This window comes from Callithrix jacchus, chromosome 11 (assembly GCF_049354715.1).
Source record: "Callithrix jacchus isolate 240 chromosome 11, calJac240_pri, whole genome shotgun sequence".
Lineage (NCBI taxonomy): Eukaryota > Metazoa > Chordata > Mammalia > Primates > Cebidae > Callithrix > Callithrix jacchus.
The window spans coordinates 38559195-38584524 of NC_133512.1; the positions used below are offsets into that span (position 1 = coordinate 38559195).

A 25330-nucleotide genomic window follows, 5' to 3' on the forward strand; every position below is an offset into this window, starting at 1 on the left:
ACATCTAGTAAGTGGCAGAGCCAGGATCTGAACTCAAGCAATGTGACATTAGCATCTAGGTAGGCTCTTCACTTTACATTAGACTGGTGCAAAATGCAAAATATGTGTGGTTTTTCCTACTAAGAATAATGGCAAAAACCACAATTACTTTTGCACCAACCAACACTGTGAAACCAACTAAAACTATAGGATTTCCTGTAACAACTGTAATCCTCTGATTAAGTTTCTGATTTTTTTCAGTGTAAAACATGAAAATCATATATACAAATTCACAGAAGTAAAAGAAAAGCATCAACTCACACTCGAGAGATGACTAACATTAATACATGGTACAGACATGTGTGGCTTAATGACAAGGATACATTCTGAGAAATGCATCATGAGGCAATTTCGTCAATTGCATGAACATCACAGCGTGTACTTCCATAAATCCAAATGGCATATCTTACTATGCACTTACATTATATGGTGTGCTATGCTAATCTCCTTCTTTATCAGTTTTGATCATATACGAAGAAAAAGTGAAGATCTTTAGTAATTGAAGGCATAAGTTATGGCATAAGTCATGCCTAGGTTAGATTGCCTGATTGATAAATAGCCTATTGCTATTTAGCTGATTGATAAATAGCCTGTAGCCTATTGCTCTTAGTCTACAAACCTGGACAGCGTGTTACTGAACTGAACACTGTAGGAAACTGTGACATGGTGGCAAGTATTTGTGCATCTAAATACATCTAAACATAGAAAAGATACAGCAAAAATATATGGTATTATAAACTTACAGGGCCACCGTCATATAGGCCAGTTGACGTTGAACAAACCATAATTATGGGGCATATGACTGTATTTGTGCATCTAGATTTTTTTCTAAGCATGTAAGTGTGCACATGTCCTATAAAAATCAGAGCATATGGTACATATTACTTTGTATCCACCATCATTGATTTCAGCAAACCACCAATTTTTTCACATTTATATTGTTCCAGAGATGATCTGATTGTGAGGAATAGAAACACACTAATATAATAATAAGGTATATGTGTGTGCATGCCAGAGGTGTCAAGGTCAATGATAAAATAATAGTTGCAGAGAGATTTTCTCTCTCTCTTTCTCTGAGGCCATTTGTTGTGGGGTCAAAATTATTTCTAACCTTCCTTCTCCTCCTTCTAGAATGAAGATCTCAGCACATTGCCTTTGACTTGACAGAGCTTTTCATGAGGCAGGGACCACCATTGCCTTTCTGCGGAACATGGACAAATTTTAGAGAGAAAAAAAGATTTAGTTTAACTACATATCCTTGAACAAATAAACTTTGTACATGTCTATGGGGTAGTGTAGGTTGGAGGAACTCGTGGGATTACTGTTTTCTTCCCTGTGTCAAAGGTGAAACAGGTTAATTTGTAAAGTAACTCCATCATGGTGAACACTGGCATGCAGGCAGAATCGCCTTGTACTCTCCCAAATCATGCAGAGTATAGATAGCAGCTAGCAATCAAGCCAGAATTTTAAAAACTGAAAATTAGAAAATCAGTTTCAAAATTAAACAAGCAAACTTCTAACTGCAACTGGACTCTCATAGGATTACAAAATTACTCCACGATGCACTACAGTTAGTAGCTGTGAAAGATTATTACTTGGGTATTTGATTTCAGATAATGTTTTCATTTGGTCAAATTGTCAAAAATGTCAGCTTGTCTTTTACTAAATTCTTTTTTGGCTAAATTGTTTTCATTCAAATCACTTGCAGCTGGTCTAGATCCATCTTGACTGTAAGGCATAGTCACCTGGAGAGATTCTGATTGAATTGGTCTGGGATGTCGTCAGGGCATCAGGAGTTCTTAAAGCTCCTCACCTTGAGTGACTTCATGGTTTAGCCAAGTTTGAGCACACTGAACAAAAGGGTCCTGCACAGGGCTATTAAAGGACTTTGCAACAAAATCAAGGTAAAGGCCATTATGTTTCCCATGTATGGACTTAAAATGTCTAATATTAGATTTTGGGGGCAGTTTCATCCGACTATCATCTCATGCTGAGTTTGCAGTCATTTAAGGAATATCAAAGAAAATATTTTTTGTTTGTCTTGTTTGATCCTCCTATCATCTCTCTAAGGTAGTATTATTTTTCCTATTTTACAAGTCAGAAATCAGGTTGAGAGAGGTTAGAGGCATTTTCCAGTATCTAAGAGAGAAGGGAATATGTCAGTATTCACATCACTGCTATATGTGTCTCTTGCACTTACCCAGAGTAACCCTTTTCCACTTAGGTTGTGAGTTCTTTATCACTTATTTATTAACTTATTATCAGGTTATTCATTCAGGATGCATTGATTGGGTTTTTCTTAGTTTTGGTTCTGTTTCTTTGGAGGAGGGATGAGACATGTGGGCCACTGCAGTGAACAATACAGATTATGGTACCCGCTTTAGTGACTGTAGGAATCTATTGATGGAACAGGCAAGCAAATGGGCTGTTAATATAAAATTAACGTAAAAACGAACATAGATGGTTACTTACTCCTTATAGAGAAAAAGGAATAGGGTGGTTGAAAACTCTTTGAGAAGGAACAGAATGTAAAATCTAAGCTAAAAATTCATAGATGAGTAGAAGTTACCCTTGTGAAAAATGTTATATTCCCTGATAGAAGCAACAGCTTAAGACTAAAGAAAGAGACCTGAGAGTGGATTAAGGAGCATGATAACATTAGGGCGGGGAGTCTTGCAGCTGGTCTAGATCTTGTGACAAATGAAGCTGAAGAGAGAAGCTGTGGGCTGATCACAAAATGGCCTTGTAACTTATAAACCATTTTCAGGAGTTTATGTTATCCTGGAGGGACACAACATGATCACATGTTTCAGGGAAGCTCTGGCTGCCGCAGAGTGTCCTCCCGACCATTAAGCTAGGCTTCCACAGGCAGAGTGTCCTGAAGTTTTGGCAGCAGGAGAAGAGGATAGTGTCCAAATACAATATTTATACATAAGGCAATACAGGCCTTCAGGCTGATGTGATATTTGGGGATACAAAAGAGGATCCGAGGCTGACACCTTGGCTGTGACGTGATTCCCTAATTTAGCAATTGCATAATGAGGAGAGAAGCGGAACAGGAGAGAAATAGTGGGCCCGTTTTCAGACATGTTGCATTTTAATTATCTGAGCTGTTGCTTAGGATTTCGTGTACTGCATAAAATATACTCCATAAATATTTTGAATCTTTATTGTACAGTACAAGTTTGTAAAATTGTACCAAACCACCTTACCACTGGAAATTATCAAACTGAGAACCCCCCTTTTTAAGCTACCTAGTAAATAAACCCAGTAAGTTTCAGTGGGAAAAACACACATTTGCCCGCCCTCAAAAAAGCAGTTGTTTGGCTTCGCGCATGCTCAATATGTACTTGGGGCTCTTAAACTCCTCTTCAAAGAGCGAAAAACCTGTTTCCCCCTGCTGGCCAGACTGCGTAATGCAGCGTCAAGAGGGCAAATTCCTAGGGGCGTGGTAGTTGGTGGATGACGTAAAAAGAGCGTCGGGGACAGGCGATTGCGCTTGCGTCAACGGTGCGCGCCGCGGGAACCTTGACAAGCAACATGGCTGCGGGTTGTTCAGAGGCGCCGCGGCAAAAGGCGGCTTCTGATGGGTCTCTGGTAGGGCAGGCTGGCGTCCTACCTTGCCTAGAGTTGCCGACTTATGCCACTGCTTGTGAGCTGGTGAACAATCGCTACTCATGCCTGGTGGCCGGGCCGCACCGAAGGCACATCGCTCTGTCGCCCCGCTACCTTAATAGGAAACGCACTGGCATTCGAGAGCAGCTGGATGCGGAGCTCCTGCGCTATTCTGAGAGGTACTGATCTCTTTGCCTGTTCCTTCTTTTGTGCACGGGAAGTACCAGCAGGTGGATGTGCTGATGACGTAGCAAAAAAGGGAGAAATGGTAAAGGTCGCACTGCCCCCCAGAGCTTATACCCGTGGAATTTTAGAGTCTTGATCCGTCCCTCAAGGCCAGTACCGCTCTGGTAAAGATCTATACAGGGTCCCTTTCAGATAGAGAAGAAAACTTAAAGGTGAAGTTCAGGTGTGGGCGGAGGAAGTGGAGATTCTCGCTCCAGATCCCTGATGGTAGGGTTAGGAACAGAGCAGGGGTCTGGAGACCTAGTAGGCCCGGTTCTGTATGGCATTCAACGTTTCATTTATCCCCTTCCGGATGATGTTTTCTCATTTGACAATAAAAATTTGGTTTGCAGTGCTTAAGTAGATTCTCATTCCATAGAAGATTGCACATGAAGCATTAATACAACTGTTCTATTTGTAAAACGTGAAGCACGTTTTTGTTGGATTTTGCTCTGGTAATTTCCCCAGGTTCTCTTCTTTTGGATCTGATCTGGGGATGATGAAAATGCCATTAGTTTAGTGTTGTTGTTGTTGTTGTTAAGACGATTTATGCAATCGAACTAGTAAACCTGTTGCTTTTGGGTGAGAAAAACCCAAAACGTATTCATTTATATTACAGTATTCAAAAGCAACTTGAAAACTCAGAATTACAGAAGTATGTGTGTGGAGGGGGTGCAGGCATGTGCTTTAGTATTCCTCTGGACTATACTTTGGTTCAAAAGAGAGGGTTCTAAAACTAGAGTGAATGGATTTCCTAGGAATTCATGATTGCCCTTCAGGAATTCCCATGTGAAGTTCCTTGGGTGCTGGTATCCAAAGCTTTTACCATTTTCTTAAGGGATCCTGGACCAACACACACAGGCTGATAGTCAAGCATGTCTAGAATATACAGCTTCTGCCAAGCACCAACACACAGTTCTTGTATGTTTATATTATATACTGAGAATTTGAGATATAAAAACAAACAAAAAATTAAATCCCTGTTTCAAGGAGCTATATAAGCTGTAGTAGAGATACAGATTCAAGCCAATAAATAGTGAAGTGTTAAAATTTGACAGAAATCTAATAAGGTAAGGAGTGTTGAATTTGGATCTTGGGACCTTTGAGAACAACTTGACAGAAAAGGGTACTTTCACATGATAGTATTCCAGACAAAGAGAGTGGCATAAACAAACGGATACTGGATGTGAACTGGTATGCTATGCCTAGGGAGCTGTATCTATTATATAAGCAGAATAAGGTGTATGTCAGGGGAAAGGCATTGGAAGTCACTGGAGAGAAGGGCAGGGGGTCAAAAATGACTCAGAGTATGGCTATTTTGCTTTTCCCTTCCTGCCATTGCCAGTTTTTGGTTTTAGGGGTGAAAAGTATGGTTGTTTTTCCTTTTGTGTTTCTGTTTTCTTAGGCAGGGTTAGTGCTTCATCCTCTCAATACCCTTTAACTCTGAGACCTCACACACTTTTGAGAAAGTAGCACATGTTTGTAGTCCTGGCATATCAGATTTGCACTTTAAGAAACAGCACTTGGTAGCCTTAATGGTTAGCTACCAAATAGGATGAGAATGTGGACAAGGAGATGAATTAAGATAATATTATAATTGTCTAAGAGAAAATGGTTAGAGGGGATGGTTTTTAGATTTAAGATTATACAAAGTGGTCATAACATCTGGAAACACAAGCAACTATTTTGTTTTCTGTCATCAGTATTGCCTGCACTTGACAGGCTAGGGGAAAGTCACCCAGAGTGGCTCTGAACAGATCTGGATACCATTCCTTCCACATTACTTGAGTATGCTGAAGACTCCTATTTATTCAGGTGCAAATCAGGCACCACACTTTGAACTATGCTTTGCTAATAAGGGACAAAACATTGAATATATATTACCAAAGAACTAAAATGAGGCTACCACCTTGCCCTGATACCCATTTAGAAAAACAAAAGTGAAGGAGGAAAAAGTTTATAGTGTTGGGTGCCTGTGTTCACATATCTGATGACTTTTAATAAAATCTCCCCTGAATTTATATATTGCTGAATTCCTGATAATTTTAATATATATTAAAACTATGCAAAAATGACTTTGTGTTTACGACTTTTAAGAGTCAAATTATGTGCCTAGCTATTTGTAAACAGATTTGTCCCTTTATTCAAAAGTCAGAGCTATTAATATTTCCTCATTGTACAGGATGGTCCTGTACATGGCAGACTCTTTTCTTTCCTGGATTCGACAAGGTTTGTGATAACCATGAATAGTATCACAAATTTCCAAATGGCCCACTCTTCCGTGCCCCACAGGGGACCACAGTCCTCCTTCCACTTGAGAATCACTCTCTGATAGTTGAGAGATTTGATTAGGGGAAATAAAGTCTTAATTTTTGTTTTTCTCTCTAATATGGCAGTTACTTTTTCTTCCTATTCTCTAACTCTGTTTTCTGTGTCCCTAACATTTTCTTAGTGATAGGATGATTCCATCTTAGGAATGCCACATGCAGAAATTAAAACCTCAGAAGATTGCTTTCCCAAGTAATTTCTCTCAGTTAGGATTTTCCTAATTTGGTAGTTCTTAAAGTTTATTTTCTGTGGCTTCTGGCTGTTTTACTAAATAATATCTATTAGGGATAAATTATTTCCCTTATTTTATGTATGCTAGAAGTTTAATTGAGTTTAACAAAAAATCTGCCATCAAAGGCCTTAGAGTCGTGTGAAATTCAAGCATACTACAGACAGGTTCAATACAATTAGGTTAAGAACAGTGAAAAGGTTGTCCTGTAGGAGTAGAGGAGTGATTTCAGCTTTGCCTAGGGGAGTCAGGGAAGTTTTCTCTAACAAGTAGTGGTATGGTAATGAAGTCACCAGGTTTTGTTTATTTGTTTGTTTTGTTGTTTTTTATTCATTTGTTTGAGATGGAGTCTCCCTCTAATGCCCAGGCTGGAGTGCAGTGGCGAGATCTCTACTCACTGAACCCTCTGCCTCCCACCACTAAGTCTTTCTCCTTAATAGTTATCCCTTAATCCTGACTGTTACATTTGTAGACTAAAGTGTTAGTTCATAAATAATGTAGTTGTATTAACATTTGCTTTTACTGGCAACAGTTGAAGCCTGGGATTTTCTCTATTAAGTCATTGATTTTAACATTCAGGGCCTTTGACTTTAACTGTAATGCTTCCCTTGCTATATGCTGTCAAGTACTGAAATTCAGTAATGGTTTATAATACCAGAATTGCCTCTTACTCAGTCATGCTCACAAAATACACATTTTTCTTGCTAGAATGACTTGAAGAATTCAAATAGGATCGAATGAATGGGACTTGGCAAGGGAAGGGTTGATTTACTGTTCATGCATTAATTGGACATTTTGTTTCTGAGTATCTTGAATCATCATTTTAACTTAGCCAACTCATCAGAATTCATTTGTGAATGGGACTAATAAAGTTATTACAGACTAATCATATACTATTGTTTTTGACATGGGTGGTGTACTTAGGAGATGTGTAAGTTTTGGACTCTTAGCACAATAAGTATGAAAATGACCTGGTTTGAAAGAGTGCAGTGGTGCACGCCTATAATCTGAACACTTTGGGAGGCTGAGGCAGGAGGATCACTTGAGCCCAGGAGACTGAAGCTGCAGTGAGCCCTGCTCATGTCACTGCACCCTAGCCTGGGCAACAGAGCAAGACCCTGTCTCCAAAAAAACATAAATAAATAAAAGAGGATAAAAGATACTATTACCAACTTTTCTTCTTACAGCCTTTTAGGTGTCCCTATTGCATATGATAACATCAAAGTTGTGGGAGAACTGGGAGATATTTATGATGATCAAGGACACATTCATCTTAACATCGAAGCCGATTTTGTTATTTTTTCCCCTGAACCAGGGCAAAAGCTTATGGTATGTTTATCATTTTTTTCTAGTTTTCTTTGTATAATTAGATAATTATGCAACTTGGAACATTTTCAGAGATGGAATATACCTTTTGACTCAAATGAGTTACTATTGTGAGTAAATAAATACTATTTTTAAGGAAAAATTAATTTGTGTCATTCAAACTTAGGTAAGTTTTTAAACACTCTCCTAAAACACATGCATGCACAGAATATATGTACCATCCACTTTATTCTTTTCATAGTAATAGAATGATTTTAAGGGGAAAAAAATCAATTATTATTATTTCAAAAGTTCTCAATTCTACACAAATACCATTTCTTTATAAAGGATTCAAAGAATATAGCAGTATATGAAACAGAAATTCAAATGGACTAGGCAGTAATGAAAATGTATGAATGATAGAGGACAGGGCAGCCAGTCTGTGCCTTGGAAGTGGATGCTCTGTGGGAAAGGTCTTCCAGTTTTTCATAAACTCAAAATGCAGATATTGGTATGAAATCTACTGAGATATATCCATTTTTACTCTTTACTTTCCCCTCTCTTCCTCCAGTAGTTTTGTGTGTATGTGTGTATTCATATGTTTATATGCATATTTGTGTGTGTCTTTTCTTTAGTTGATAAATTTGTATAGGAATTACTTAATCTAATAGATCAGAACTGTTAACTAACCCTTGATTCTGTTCATAAAAATATAGATCAGTTTAACCATGACAAAACCCAGAAAGTACTTCTAATTTTTTTCGTTTTTCAATATCAAATTAATATAAATAGTATCCTTTGCCTATTAAACTAGAATCTTGTAACTGGACTACTAAAGTTGACAGGTTTGTATTTGGAAATTAACAAACTTAATTTTCATCTGCTTTGTGTAAATTATATTTTAAATATAAACATGTAGGCCAGGCACAGCACACCTGCAGTCACAGCATTTTGGGAGGCTGAGGCAGGAAGATCACTTGAGGCCAGGAGGTCAAGACCAATCTGGGCAACATAGTGAGATCTCGTCTCTACACAAAATAAAAAATTAGCCAGATAGTGGCATGCATCTGTAGTCCAAGCTACTCAGGAGGCTGGGGTAGGAGGATCACTTACGCCCAGGAGTTCAAGGCTACAGTGAGCTATGATTGTGCCAGTGCATTCCAGGCTGGGCAACAGCGGGACCCTGTTGCTAAAAATACACACACACACACACACACACACACACACACACACACGGAAATAACATACATATGCATGCACATGGAAATAACAGATTATATAGAAGGTATGAAATGAAAAATGTTCCTTTAATTCTACCTGCTACAAGATCCAGTCCTCAAATATTTTCGACTACCCAGTTTTTCTTTAAATATTACTAATAATATTTGGCCAGATAAAATTTACATATTATAAAATGTAGGGATCATATTGTTCAGTTCAGTGAATTTTGTCAGATCTGTATACCATTCTATCTCCTTAGAAAGGACCTTCATTCCCTTTCCTGGCCCAATTCTCTCTTTTTATTCCAGATGTAATTACCCTTATGCTTTTATTGTAAGTCAGTTTTGCTTATTCTATAATTCCATGATAATGGAATTATTCATTATACATTCTTGAAATCTGCCTTTTGATCAGCATGTTTTTGAGTTTCGTCCATGCTGTTGTGTGTATTGCTGGTTTGTTCCTTTTTATTGCTCATGGTATTCAATTATATGATTATATCACAGTGTGATTATCTGTCTTCAATGATGGATGGATTCTAGGCTGGGGCTTTTATGAACAAAGCTATTGAAAACATATTTTCAGACATGTTTGCAGATACATAAGTGAAAACATACATTTTCATTTTTCTTAAGTAAATAACTAGAAGTAGAAGAGCTAGGTCACAGGGTGTTTATATAAAAACATTGTCAGACTAATTTCCCATTCAACACTTCCATTCACTGTTTCCTTATTAACATTTGCTGTTGTCTCTTAATTTTACTGATGGCCATATAGTGGTATCTCATTACGGTTTTCATTTTCATTTGCATTTCCATTTCCCTCATGAGCAGATTTTCATATATTTCAGTAAGAAGGGCCTTTCAAGTATTTTGCCCATTTTTAATAGGGTTTTTGTATTTTTATTGTTGAGTTGTAGCAGTTCCTTTTGGTCTTAACACAAATTCTTTTCAGATAAATATTTTGAATATTTTCTTTCAGTCTGTGACTTGTCTGTTAAGTTTTAATGGTATTATTTGATAAACAGGTACTTTTAATTTTGATGAGTTCCAATTTATCATTTTATATTTTTATGACTATTGCTTTCTGGATCTTATCAAAGAAATTTGTCCACCTAAAGGTTATGCAGATATTCTTCTGTCAACTTCTACAAGCTTTTAGTTTTAGCTTTTCCATTTAGGTCTGTGATCATTCTCAAATAATTTTTGTGTATAGTGTGAGGTAGGCCTTGAGATCCACTCTCTTCTTCTTGTAGCTTTCCCATTGTTCTAGATTCAGATATTAAAAAGGCTTTTCTTTCATTGATTTTCTAAAATTCATATATTTTTAACAGCAGTTTTAGGTTTACAGAAAAATTGAATGAAAAGTATAGAGTTCCCATATAACCACCCCTTCCCCAAATATACATTTTCCCCTATTATTAACATTATATTGCATTAGTATGGTGGATTCGTTACAATTTTTGTGCCAATATTGATAACATTATAGTCAAGTAAAGTCTGTAGTTTACATTAGAGTTCGGTCTTTGTGTTCTACATTCTATGGATTTCCACAAAAGTATCGTGGCACTTATCTGCCATTATAGTACCATACAGAATAGATTTTCTCTCTTAAAACTCCCTTGTGCTCCACCTACTCATTTCTCCCTCCTTCCCTCCATCCATCCTCTCTAATCCCTGGCAACCACTGATCTTTTTACTGTCTGCATAGTTTTGCCTTTTAAAAAAAGAATAATAGAGTATGTATCCTTTTCAAATTGACTTCTTTCACTTTAGCAATATGCATTTAAGGTTCCTCCATGTCTTCTTACGATGAGAACCTATTTATCCTTTTTACTGAATAAACTTTTATTTTAAGGATGTACCAGTTTCTTTAGCTAGACCATCTGGAAACTACCATTGGGAACACTAAGGCTTCTGATCATGACAAATATGGAAGTTTTATTCTGTCACATATGTAAAAGGTTGCCAATTTTAAACAGCATTGTATACAAGTCAGTATTATTTGCAGTTCTATAATTCAGAAGATGGGATTTTTTAATATTTAAAGGTCTCATGCATATGCTTTGTGTATATTAACCCTGAGAAGAAAAATAAGTTTTATTCAAAGTCTCATCTTAAAATCATATATCACATACTTTTATTTTAGCTTTAAACTTCTAATAATACTTTTGTGATTTAGCCAAATATAGCCACAATCAATGTTTACATGTAAAGGATAAACTGTCTTCTAATGGAATGCTTGCATCATGCTAAATTAAATAATTAAATAATGCGTTTTTAAGGTTTGAAATTTGGTGTCTTTATGGAAACATAACATGGATCCCAGTTATAAAACACATATGAGATCTTTTTATAGGCTATATGAGAGTATTTTCTGCTTGGTTTCCATGTAGCTAAAGAGTAATAATCTCCTTCCTAAGGAATCCTGCAGTGGGGAGATTAGGTGGTTTTTTTCCTTGGACGGGGTGATGGGGGCAGATTAGTTAAACCAGTTAGAAGTTAATGTACACAGTTAGACAGTAATTAATTTTTTTAGACAGTAATTAATTAGATGGTAATTAAATAAGTAATTGCAAATTACTTATTTAATTAAGTTGAGCTTTCCCAAAACCCGATGGTATTCTAAAGTGATGTTTTGACATGACGTGTTAAGTTTTAATTGAGGTAAACCTTTTCCATATTAGACCATTAATTTGATGTTTGCTCTTTGAAGATTATTTGAAGTTTGTAGACTCTGGTTCACCTTTTAACTTTGTGGATCTGTTCTTTATGTTATGCTCTTTCTTCCCTCTTCTCCCAGGGTATAGTTAATAAAGTGTCTTCTAGCCACATTGGCTGTTTAGTACATGGCTGTTTCAATGCCTCCATTCCTAAACCTGAGCAGTTGTCAGCTGAGCAGTGGCAAACCATGGAGATAAACATGGGTGATGAACTGGAATTTGAAGTATTTCGTTTAGACTCAGATACTGCTGGAGTATTCTGCATTCGGGGAAAACTAAATATCACAAGGTTAGTTTATCATTACATAATTACCATTAGGTACTTAGTAATTTCCATTTAATTCTGAATTTAGAGAACATAACCCCTCTTTAAAAATACCTGTTTATAGGACTATTCATGGTTTCAAACCATAAAGTCAATATAAACAGTATTCTTAAGTAATCTGTAACAGTGCATCAAATAAATATTCTAAAATTCTGTCTAGCTAGCTGGTCTGTATTTTAATATTTAATAGCTCAGTTTCACTGAGTGTTTTCTATTTTGTTGTTAACTCTTTAATTCTCTCTCTAAACTTGAAGCTATTGGCTTGCTTTGTTTTTACACACAAAGAGTGTGTTGATTATTGTCATCTGTGTTAGATATTTTAATTTCTGTATTCTGTATTGAAATTATTATAAGAAACTCTGATCTTGAACTTGGTTCCATGGGAGTCAAGTTTAAAGGAAGAAGGAGAGAGACAACTCTTAGAATGCTGCTTTTGCTAATAATTTTTTCTAGATTTTGCCTTTAAATTACAAGAGTGTGGGTTGAAGTTTCGGAACAGCTGTACAATTTCTGTGATGACAAAAATATAGTATATATGCATAATACAGTAGCCTCACTGTTAAGCATTGAAATGTGACTGACTAGTTGACTAAGGAACTCAATTTCTAAAGTTATGTCATTGGTACTGCTTAGGTACACATGCCTAGTGCTACCGTGTAAGATTGAAGTTCTGGAAAGAGAACTACTTCATTGATTCATGTTTTATTTTAGTAGTATAAAATAATTCACAATGTTTACGTAACACTCTCTTAGTATCTGCTAAGTAAACAATAGACTACTATTTGAAAGAGGATTAAAATAGGCCGGAAACTCCATTGCTTTGATACATACAGGAGCATATTTTCTATAAGATGTCAGTGGTTTGGTTAATAAGCAGATGTCAGTGGTTTGGTTAATAAACCTAAGTGTTGTGATGTTTAATGTTCAGTGATCAAGTTCTTCTGAAACAACGCAAAACTTGGAAGACATGTTTTGACAAGATTTTTATGTCATTTTTATGTGTGGAAAGGGTCTGGGAGAAGTTCTTCATAAAGAAAGATTTTAACATTTAATGTTAAATTTAACATTTTTCAATTTAACATTCAGCAGCCCGTATATATTTTAGTGGGTTGAGGGATAACAAGATAGAATATTTGGAATTTATGCCTTGGTTATGTGTCTTGTACTGCTGTCATTATTAGAAAATCTTAGCCTGTTAGAATATATTGATCTCATTTTCTTATTAGTTTTTTGCTTATTGCGCTGTTAAATTTTTTTAACTGTTAATTTATAGTTTACAATTCAAGCACTCTGAAGTTTCTGAAGAAGTTACAGAAAATGGCACTGAGGAAGCTGCTGAAAAACCTATTAAGAAGAAAAAGAAAAAGAAGAAAGACCCAGAGACATATGAAGTGGACAGTGGTACCACCAAGCTAGCAGATTTTGCAGATGACACTCCAGTGGAAGAGTCAGCCCTGCAGAATACCAATAATGTGAATGACCTCAGGGAGGAGGAGCCAAAGAAAAAGAAGAAGAAGAAGAAGAAAAAGCACCAGGAAGATCCGAACCAGGACCCTAGTTTCCAAGGCAGTGACTCCAGTGGTTACCAAAGTGACCATAAAAAGAAAAAAAAGAAAAGAAAACACAGTGAAGAGGCTGAATTTACCCCACCTTTGAAATGCTCACCAAAAAAAAAAAAGGAAAAGTAATTTTCTTTAGAGTATTTTAAATATGATTCAGTTTCTAAACGACAGATATACGTGACAATTGAATAAATGTTTTGAGTGATATGAAATGCTTAAGCATACCAGTAGTTTACAAAAGAGAAAATAAGTTGGAGACAGCTCGATGTGCTTAAAATGATAAAACTGACTGTACATTGATTTGGGGAAAGCCAGTATTGTTAGTGCCATTGTATACAAAATAAAAAGCTGCTCTTACTGTCAACTCTCATATTCTTCCAGGTTTTGCACTCTACATTGAATTATTTCTACAGTATCTACAGTCTCAAGACCAGCAAGAAGAGTGTGTAATACTATATTATATTACTAAAGAATGAGTTAGAGTTTTTATTTAATTGTGTCTATGTGTTTAATAGGTTTCACCTTATTACATGCTGTTTTATATTGCTTTTTTTAAAACTCAGGACATTAACTAGTTTTAGGTTTTCCTTTACCATTGCTTCTACAGTATTTCTATTGTTTAACATAAAATGGTTTGCCAAAGAAGTTTCTGAAGTCTTCACAGCTCTTAAAAGCCATGCCAGTACTGACTGCCTGGTGGTGTATGCTGTTCATTATTCTTTTCTTCCAGGTGCATGTGTATTCTTGTTTTCTTTTTTAAATCTGAGAGGTTGATGGAAAGGACTGTCTTCTTGTACTTGTTCATTTGTGCCTCAGCCATTCTAATTTTGTTGTGTGTTGGAGTAGACTCTAATGAAGACAGGATAAATGTGATTCTGACTAGTGGGAAATTTCAGATTACTTTGTGTGTGTGTGTGTGTGTGTGTGTGTGTGTGTGTGTACTTTAAGTTCTGAGATACTTGTACAGAACGTGCAGGTTTGTTCCATAGGCGTATGTGCCATAGAGGTTTGCTGCAGCCATCAGCCCATCATCTACATTAGATATTTCTCCTAATGCGATCCCTCCCCTATCACCCCTGACAGGCCCCAGTGCATGATGTTTCCCCTCCCTGTGTCCATGTGTTCTCATTGTTCAACTCCCACTTATGAGTGAGAATATATGGTATTTGGTTTTCTGTTCTTGTGTTAGTTTGCTGAACATGGTGCTTTCTAGCTTAATCCATGTCCCTGCAAAGGACTTGAACTCATCCCTTTTTATGGCTGCATAGTATTCCATGGTGTATATGTGCCACATTTTATTTATCCAGTCTATCATTGATGGGCATTTGAGTTGGTTCCAAGTCTTTGCTATTGTTAACAGTGCTGCAGTAAACATATGTCTGTATGTGTCTTTTTAGCAGAATGATTTATAATTTTTTTGGTATATACCCAGTAATGGGATTGCTGGGTCAAATGGTATTTCTATTTCTAGATCCTTGAGGAATCACCACATTGTCTTCCACAATGGTTGAACGAATTTACACTCTCACCAACATGGTTCTTATTTTTCCACATCCTCTCCAGCATCTTGTTTCCTGACTTTTTAATGATCGCTATTCTAACTGGCATGAAATGATATCTTATTGTGGTTTTGATTTACATTTCTCTAACAACCAGTGATGAGCTTTTTTTGATGTTTGTTGGCTGCATAAATATCTTCATTTGATAAGTGTCTTTTCATATCCTTTGCCTACTTTTTAATGGGGTTGTTTTTTCTTGTAAATTTGTTTAAGTTTGTTATCGATTCTGGATATTAGCCCTTTGTCAAATGGATAGATTGCAAAAGTTTTCTCCATTTGTAGGTTGCCTGTTCATTCTGATGATAGTTTCTTTTGCTGTGGAGAAGCTGTTTAGTTTAATTAGGTCCCATTTGTTGGCTGTAATATATTGTGCTGAAGAGAAAACAGTTGTTTTGTTCACTGCTTTCATTGAGAAAACATGGAATGTCTCTTGACTAACTGACAAAGAGTAATGAAATGACAAGCTGGTTGAAGCTGATAATCAATGCATGGCCATATTTATTCATTTTCCACACACTTGACCATCTACTTTGTACAACACATTCTTACACTGCCCAGGGATATAATGGTAAACAAGTTAGATGTATGTCATGTACACACATCTTGTGTGGCATGTCACAAGAGAACAGTTGTGCATGTACACACAATAAGTAAGAAAATTAATAATTATGTTAAGTGATATGAAAAAAAAGGGGAAGATTGTCCACTCACTGTTACCTGTGTATTTGCAAATAGATGAATGGTTCAACTCCCATGTCAGCATTTGTGTTGCTATTTATTTAGTACCAGACATAGTGCTGGTCTCACAGTTTAATATTTGGTAATGAATAAATTCTGCTAGTAGCATATCGGAATCTGAATTTATAATGATAGGGTATAGAATTGGCAGAGTGGCAGATGTTCACAGTTGTCTGCAAGTAGGTGTGCTAGACAATGGAAGGATGCAGGCCAATTACAGTTGAGATTCATGTGAGTATTGAGCCCTAGAAATGTAGCTCATCCAAATTGAGATGTGCTGCCGGTATAAAATGCATACCAGATTTTGAAGATATACGAAGAAGTGTAAACTATCTCAGTTTTTATATTGGCAAGATCAATATTATTTTGTATAGTGGGTTTAATAAAACAAGTTTAGCCTTCCTCAGTTTATTTTTCTACAAAAAGTTTAAAAATTGTACATAAAGCTTATATTAACTTTCTTTTGGTCAGTGCTATCTTGAAGTATGAGTTGAAAAAAGGTTGAAATAAGTTATATCATATTACCAGGATTTACTATAGTGGCATACCCAAAACATGTTTAATAAATATTCCCTTCACATTTTAAAATTTGAGTAGACTGTCATGTTTGACAATATAGAAATTTAATTTTTAGTGAAACAATTCTAAACTCCTTTGCCATAAACATCAAGAAAGATGTCCAATTCATACTATTCCTGGAGAAGTACATTGTGGCTTAGCAAAATAAGCAAGTTCACACATTACTTTTGCTTCAAAAAATACTTCTGCCAAGTTTTGCAGCATGCTGAACTTGAAACTAGATTTGTTCCTGCCTTTTCACAAAGTGAGTAGTTTTGGAGTGAAAAGTGAGATCTGGCCATTTGTCTTTCCTAGGAATATAGTTACTTTGTTGTTTTTTTGTTTGCTTTTCTGACCCAAAAAGACTGACGATGGTGTCTACCATATATTCTTCAAAACATGTCAGATGCTGCACTAACCTAGGCTTTATCTTTTCTATCTTGGAATTTGCTTATATAAACCCTCTAGCCTAGCCTAGATCCTTACCTTCTCTCCAATTCCTATCATTCACCTATTTCACTGTGTAAGACACCTCACTAGTCACCAGTGATACAGAGATGACTTAAGCAGTTTCTGCTCTTAAGGCCTTACCGTTTTGTCTATAAGATACACAACTAAGTGTAAATGATAAGTACAAGTGACAATGAATGTTTAATGCTTTATGCTTAGTGGTAGTTGTTGGATTAGCAGCATTTTGACCCTTGGAGAAGGAAAACTGGCTGTGTCATTCCAGGTGGAGAACCTGACAGAGAACTAAGAAGTTATCTAATGTAAAAGACCTCATGCACCACCTTGTACATAACCTTTTTCCAGACGAGGCTAAGTGTGCATACTTCATAACCATAATTCTTATTTTTCTTTAATAAATATTTTTCTACTTGTAACACTCTGCGTTATTGCAAATTGTTTACCTATTTGTAAAGCTTGTCTCTTGATCAAATTTGTCTTGACCAAATACATTTCCTGAGGGCTGGAATTATGCCTTAATTATAACTAAGTAACACTGAATCCTTTGTATAATGAAAGCATCAATAGATACTTTTGAATTGATAAATAAAAAGCATAGTTTCAAATGGCATCACTTTGCCTCTGATGCGATATTATTAACCTTTTCATTTGTTTCAATAAATGCATTCTTCTTTTTCTTTGCCTATACATAATGTTGTTTTCAAATACTTTTATCACTTTAGTGTATCAGAGATAGAATACTTAGAAATGACAGAAATTTGATCTCTTTAACTTGACTTATACATTAACCACATGGGTCATCTTGCCTTTTTTTCCCAAAAAGTAGATGTTTTATGTTACGAAATCAGTATATTTTAAAAATTCAAATCGTAAAAGTATATACTCTACCAGTCATGGATCTCTCTCCCTATTCCTCCCCACACCACACACACCCGCTTGCCAATTCTGCTTCCAGAAATAACTACTATTGTCAGTTCCATGTGCAGTTTTAGAGATTTTTTTAGTAGTGAATTTTAAAATACCATATTTAAAGGCAAAAATGGAATCAAACTACCTGTACTTTTTGGGCTACCTTCTTTTATTTGATAGTAAGTATCTGCCTATGTGAATATATAGAGGTTTTAATGTTTACAGAATTTTTATTATTTTTAATGTTTACAGCATTTCAGTGTATGATTGAAGTGTTCTGTTTCCTAATGATGGATATTTAGGTTGTTTCTACTTTCCCTCTGCACATGCATGGAGCATGTGTGTATTTATATCTTTATTTGCCTTATCTAAAATCCTAGAAATGGAATTGCAGTTATTAAAGGGGATAAGCAGTTTACTTTTTAATATCAATTGTGAGATTGTCTTTCAGGAAAGTTGTATCAATCTGCAATTCTATCAACAATTCGTGGTTGGCAACTTTGCAGATATGGAGGGTCACCAATCATTTTAATTTTTGACAATCTGAGAAATGAAAATGTTCTGTTTTGCAATTTATATTTGTTTGGTTATTAGTGACTATTTTTGTATTTTTATTGTCCATGCATTTGTTTCTTGTGAATTTTTTATGTCCTTTGATCATTCTTGTTGGATTTCTTTTCCATTTATTACTCATTTTAAGGGTTACATATTAAGGTTGATAAGGTTTTATTGTTAAGGATGACGCATACTAAAGATCATAATGATGTTTTTACTGTTATTCATGTTTAGATAATTTTTGTAATTTGTCATTTATGTTTTAACTTCATTTGTTGTTCAGAAATGTTTATTTTTATGTAATCAATAATCACTTTTGTCTGAGTTTTATCAAACACTGTTCTTATAAAGGCATTTTTCATTCCAAGTTTATAAGATATTTATGTTTTCTTCTAGTAATTTTATCATTTTACTTTTTACATTTAAAATTTTGATCCCTCAGAAATTGAAATGTGGTTTGATGCAGAAAGTTGTTTCTTTCCAAAATATATTCCCAAACTATTAATTAGCCCATATTTTATTGAAGAGCTATCTTAGCTTTTATGGTATTCCACATACTTTAAATGATCCTTTTTATCTTCTGTTGTACTTACATATTCTGAAACAGCACCAAGCTGTTTATAATACTAACAAGCAGAATTATTTCAGGGCTCCTAAAATTTCTCACCCTAATCCTCAGGACTAACAATGATGAATTTTACCTCCATGATAATAGTATATGTCATAATGGGCTTTAAGAAAGGGAGGTGATCTGGGTGGGCCTAACCTAATCACTACCCTTTAAAATCAGAGTTTCCTCCAGCTGGTGGTAGAAGAGAGTGAGAGATTCAAACATGGGAAGAATTTGATGGAAGGGGTCATATAGCAAGGACTTGAGGAGCTGAGAGCTAGTCTTGGCCAACAGCCAGCAGGAAGATGAACCACAGTACTACATCCACAAGGAACTGAAATCTGCCAATGCCAAGAATTAGTCCAGAAGCAGATTTTTATCCAGATCCACATGCAAGTTCAGGTAATACCTTGATTTCAGTCATAAAATCTTGAGCAGAGAATTCACCCACACCTTGTCAGACTTCTGAGTGACAGACTTGTGAACTACTGAATGGGTGTTGCTTTAAGTGTTAAATCTGTGGTAATTGTCATACAGCCATAGAAAACATAGTAAGCATAGTCTTACTGTACATTTTGACATCTAGTTCTGTTGCATATAGTCTACTGGATATACTTAAAAATTAATTTTGTCAGAGCTAGAAGAGGATGCTTTTTGGAATTTTGATTGGAATTGCACCTAATTGACAGATAATTGAATGTACAATAGTTTTCTTAGACAATAAGCATGTTCAATGTCTTTATATAAGTCTGTTGCATCCTTCAGTCATACTAAAGTTTTGTCTGTTAAGGGCTTTCATATATCAAGTTTATTTCCAGAAATTGTATAGCATTTCTTGCTTTTGTTAATAATTTTTTTTGTTACATTTCCTAACTAGTTCATACTTACATACAAAAAAGAAATTGATTTCATATACTTACATTCTATCTGGCCAGACATGCCAAAGATATTGGCTCTCTAAAATAACTACTACATTTTTTACCAGATTTGCCAATTTTAATTTTTTCGTTAATTCTTTTACCAAATCTATTTTTGGGGGGGTTCCCCCCTGCGTTGTCTTCTTAGGTTAGATTCTTAGTTCCTATTTCATTTCAAACTTTCTCATTTACTAATGTAAGTATTTGACTCAGTCTTCCTCTCTAGTTTCAGTCTTGTATGTGTGCTCTAGGTTTTGGTGTGTAGTGTGTTCATTGTTTCTAGATACTCTGAAATTTTGCCTTTGCATTTTTCTTTGACCCAAGATTTATTTAAAAGGGTACAGTTAAAATTTCTAAAAGCTTTCATTGTTACTTTAATTGCTCTTTTATGTCTTCATTTCCAGCTGTATTGTACATTGTGACCTCCAAAGGTAAGCTCTGAAATTGAGATATTTTCAATCAAAATTGAGATATTTTCAATCAAAATTGAGATATTTTGCGGGGACAGTACATAGTTCAGTTTTAAAAAATATTCTTTAGGCACTTGAATAGTTCTTTTTTAAGTAGTAAAAGCGCTCTTTTAAAATAGATATTATATATCCGACAGTGAGAACAAAATTGAAGAGTAATGGATAATTCTGCACATTATGTGACTTTTTGCAGTATTTCTCCTGGACAATTCATGGATAAGTTCAATAAATGTACAACTCAGAGTATTACTGGCTCTCCTTACTAAACCTAAAGATGTTCAGATATTTGGTCTAAACTGTTTTCTCATCCAAATCTCTGCTTTGACAGCAGGAACTTCATGGCACTGTTTTGTCTTCTACTTCTTTCAAATCAATACTGGCACACTGAATCAACTTAAAGCCCAGTTGCTTTATCTCAGACGTCTGAATGCTAGACTTGGTCCTACTTATTCACTTGATTTGATAACTTTTCCTGAATATGTTTGAAAATTTTTAGTAAGGCAAAAGTTTAGTAAGTTATAAAATTGGAGTAATTAGGGGAAAAAAAAGAAGAATCAGCAAACCTAAGTCCACAACCAGGATTGCAATAGCAAATAAGCTGCAGTCTGTATAATTGTAGGTAATTAGTTCCACATTCATTGACTCTTGTTAGAAAATGCTCTGGCACTTATTGACTCACAGAAAAACAAGGACACATGAAATACCTTGTCAATTCTTGTCTTAGTAAACAGCTAGAATTAGAAGCTAATTCTAATTAAGAGGCCTCTAATAAAGAGGGGTCAAAGGAAGATAATTTAGCATTCAAAATGAGAATGCATTAGTAAAATGACCTATACATTTATGAGATTAGGGGCAAGAAAGAGCTAAATACAATGTGTCTTATATAGGAGAGAAGTTCCTGCTAATTCTGCATCCCACCATAATTTGTTATTGTCTAATGTCTTTCAATTGTGGTTGCCTATAAACAAGATCACCAGCTACAGAAGATTGTTATAAGCATCAAATACACAATGATTTGTGAATATTTATGCATATATATGAGTGAGCCTGAAAGAACACTAACTCTCTGAAATGAATGATTAAACAAAAATATTTCAGTGACTAGTGTTCTAAGATAATTCACACCAAATTTTTACTTATTACTTTTAAATTTTACATATTAAATGACAGTGATTTAACTCCACTGGGTGGAGTGTTTTTTAACAATTTTACTGACCTCTTCAAGGTGTGTTTCTTTACCTGTGAAATGAGAACACTGAATTAGAAACCAGATTATCTAAAAGTTTCTTTCAGTTAGAGAATCTTGAGTGCCATTGATACTGCTATCTATTGAAGGAAAGAACTGTGAAGAGTCTTAAGATTTTATCCAACTTGCAAACTAATAAGTTACTCTGCCACAACTTCATGGATGCTAGCTTAAGACAGAAAGACTCCTAAGTCAGAGACAAAGGACTTTATTACTTACTGCACTTCAATAAGCTCCATTAGTGCCAGTTCCCATTGCACCCCAAGTCGTATAGGAACAATGCACAGCCCCAGGGAGCTACTCTGCAGGAAGGGAGTTGTGTCACAGCTGAGAAACTCCATGCTTAGCGATCCCCAGTGATTTATATAAAATGGACGGCAACCAACCTGCCCAATCTTTGCCCCAGAGGAAGAGATCTTTATTACACTGGAAAGTAAACAAACCTGGTTTGTTGTCTTCTGCTCTAGAGGGGGCACTATTTTTATTTCCTAAGGCTTTAACTATCTAAACATTAAAGTTAGTCTGGAACAAAATCTGTGAGTACCTCTGTTCACAAGATTTGCAGAAATTCAAGAGACTTGTGGAGTATTGTCTCAGTATCACCTCACCCAAAGGAGAAAGTCAGTTAACATCCTCTAAATAATTCATATGTGTACGAAATATCACTACAGATTGTTACAATTTATGCAAATGTACATAATGATATGTTCATATATAATTATGCAGTCCATTATTTCAACTTTAATATCAAGCTGTTAATGCTTTTTTCATTTATAAGTTTCTTATTAGAAAACTATCTTCAAGTTACTTATTGTTGATGTATTTTTTCTTTTTTTAAGCTAATATATTTTCATTGTAAAATACACTATTAACATCTTGTTAGACTATACACACACACACACACACATACATACAATTTATATGTGTATACACTCATACATGCTAGTGGATATCTGCTAATATTTTGTCTAAAAAATTGTATGAATATCTTAGACTGCTAGGCACTGAAAGATTTTTGTTTAATCATCTATTTCAGAGAGTTAGTGTTCTTTCAGGCTCCCTAGCACATATGCATAAATTCACACAAAATGTGGTGTATTTGATGCCTATAAGAATCTCTTAGAATCCACCTCTTTTCTATTACATGGATTCACATGGCAAAGTACAAGTATGGGATCCAGTCTTGGGTCCTTTTGTGACCTCAATTCATGAATTATGTGTCCTAAAATAACTAAGTGATTAAACAAATGTCAGGGTGAGTGTTTAGAATAGTTTTGATCCTGTAGAAGACAAAGTTTTATTCTTGTCTTTTGGACCATGTGACAGCCATGAGAATGCACCTCAGAGACCTTCAAAACAGTGCGCTTGATTGACTATGCTCTCCAATTGTGCTCTGAAATCCATCACCACATCTGCATCAAAGCCATGCTTCCTGTGCTGCTCCCAGCCAATGCTGGCATGCAGCACAGATACGAAGGCAGACCAATTCCTGGGAGATACAGCACTCTTACAGTAACCAACTTTGACTTGCCTCCCTGTTGGTCCTGCCTGGAATTTTCTGTATATTATATAACAGCCTATAATGCTTCCACCTTTTCCTATTTCCCTCTGGATCAGACTTATACTGTGGTCTGACAGCTTACCTGTCTATCCCAGTTCCTTTCCCATTTTCTCCCAGAAGTATTTTCACTAATAAAATCTTTGCATGTTTAATCATGTTTACATGTCTGCTTTTCAGAGGACCTGACTAACATAGGTCACTGGCTCTTAGTAGGATCTAGAGGTGAGACTATTTTGGCTGTCATGTTTCCCCAACATGGAAATACAGAGGACAATAGAGGCAGAGAGTGAAGTCAATGTATGATATTTGTTGAATCCTACAGTCAGTGAACTTGAAGCCAGAACCATCTTGGGATTCTATAGTCCAAAAACCATGAAATCCCCTTCTGTTTTTACTACCCTCTTCTCCATGAGAACAAGAACTACTTTCCATCTTCCTTCACGAGAGTAGGATCAGAATTGATCCAGATTGCCTCTAAATAATACCCAGTGCTGGTACAGTGCTGGTAACATAGTAGATACACCATACATATTTGTTGAATATATAAAATTTAAAAACATTTTAATTCTCCCTTGTAATTTCTAATCACTTTAAGGCTGAATTATCACAGAAGTACAAAGGATGTCCATGGAACCACGTTTGCTTCCTTAGTCCAGGGGATCCAGTGGATAGAACCTTTGTTGTGTTCCCTTTCTAATGCAGGCAAGGGGTCTGCACAGTCCACCCTTGGAAGAGAAGAAAAGCTCTAATTTTACTCTCTCTCACACTACATGTCAACAACTCTTTTTTTTTTTAAGAGCCACATTCTGTTATTCCATCCAATTAACAATTCCACCTAGATGGGCCCTTTTGGAGCAAACAAGATTTCCCACAAAAAATTAACTGTCTTTCCATAATGCCACATTTTAATTTAGACTTATTTGTTCCCAAACAAATAAAACCTACCAAAATTTACTAAAGCTAAAAACCAAACAAATGAACTAACAAAAAGCAGCATAAGAGTTGCTATGAAAATTCAAGGTGCCATGGGAATTCTGGGACCAGCATGCAGTTAGACCTCAAGAATAAAAGTTACTGGAAAGCATCAATAGTTTCTCTCAGTCTTTCATAAGTATTCCACACAGTCACTATGCAATTCCAATCACATGGAGATTAATTCTTTGGCTCTCAATACCAATTACAAATTCCCAGGAGGGAGAATACAGGCTGGCTTGGGGATAGATTCACTCCTGGTATTACTAACATGACTGCCTGATATCCAGATTTTCATTCATGAAAGAGGAGTTAAAAGGCAAGAACAATTCCCTCCAAAAGGAGTAATTATTATTACCTGGAACACATTCCAAAATATGACTTCTATCTCAGGTACCAAATAAACATTATTTTCATCCTAATAAGCATTTTGAAATGATGTAATTTTCTTTTTGTGTTTTTTCTTTCTTCATAGGATTTTTGACTGAGTTACACCTTCTATTGAGTAAGAAAAGACACAAGACAGTAGTAGGATATTATAGAGTAATGGAGAGTCATCTTACACCATGTATAGCACCTGAATCTACCAGCAAATTGCAAGCTGAGGCTGTTGTGAAATGTATTAGTCAAGTATGGATGTATGTTCTGATTTTATAACCTAAAGGTAATATGTATAAGGGGTCATACCTGGTGGGAGGACTGGGAGAGACATTTATAAATTAATTTAGCTTTAGTTATAGAAGTTTGTATTTTATAGGATGAAATACATGGGTCATCTGTTTCCTCCTGTTAAATATAATAAATTTTTTAAAATGGGAAGAAAGCTGTATTAGTTTGTTTTTATGCTGCTGTTAAAGACATACTGAGACTGTGCAGTTAACAAAATAAAGCTGTTTATTGGACTTACAGTTCCATATGGCTAGGGAGGCCTCACAATCATGGTGGAAGGCAAGGAGGAACAAGTCACATCTTACATGGATGGCAGCAGGCAAAGAGAGAGCGAGCTTGTGCAGGGAAATTCTCACTTTTATATAAACTTCAGATCTTGTGAGACTTACTATCATGAGAACACCACAGGAAAGACCTGCCCCTATGATTCAGTTGCTTACCCACCGGGTCCCTCCCACAACAAGTGGAAATTCAAGATGAGATTTGAGTGGGGACACAGCCAAACCATATCAGAAGCCATTTATTTT

At 35.7% G+C, this 25330-nt stretch overlaps 1 protein-coding gene and 1 long non-coding RNA gene across 2 annotated transcripts; both read left to right on the forward strand.

Moving 5' to 3' along the window:
- The first annotated feature begins 3558 nt into the window (after positions 1 to 3558).
- On the forward strand, positions 3559 to 17504 carry POLR1F (RNA polymerase I subunit F). Its single transcript, XM_002751520.5, has 4 exons — positions 3559 to 3833; positions 7624 to 7765; positions 11765 to 11973; positions 13283 to 17504. The coding sequence occupies exons 1-4, from the start codon at positions 3580 to 3582 to the stop codon at positions 13695 to 13697; spliced, it is 1020 nt and encodes a 339-aa protein (XP_002751566.1). The 5' UTR covers positions 3559 to 3579; the 3' UTR covers positions 13698 to 17504.
- A 1603-nt stretch (positions 17505 to 19107) lies between these two features.
- On the forward strand, positions 19108 to 24957 carry LOC144578261 (uncharacterized). The gene is made up of 3 exons (XR_013523714.1): positions 19108 to 19370; positions 20290 to 20316; positions 24610 to 24957. It is a non-coding gene; the product is annotated as an uncharacterized LOC144578261 (long non-coding RNA).
- Positions 24958 to 25330: the final 373 nt, after the last annotated feature.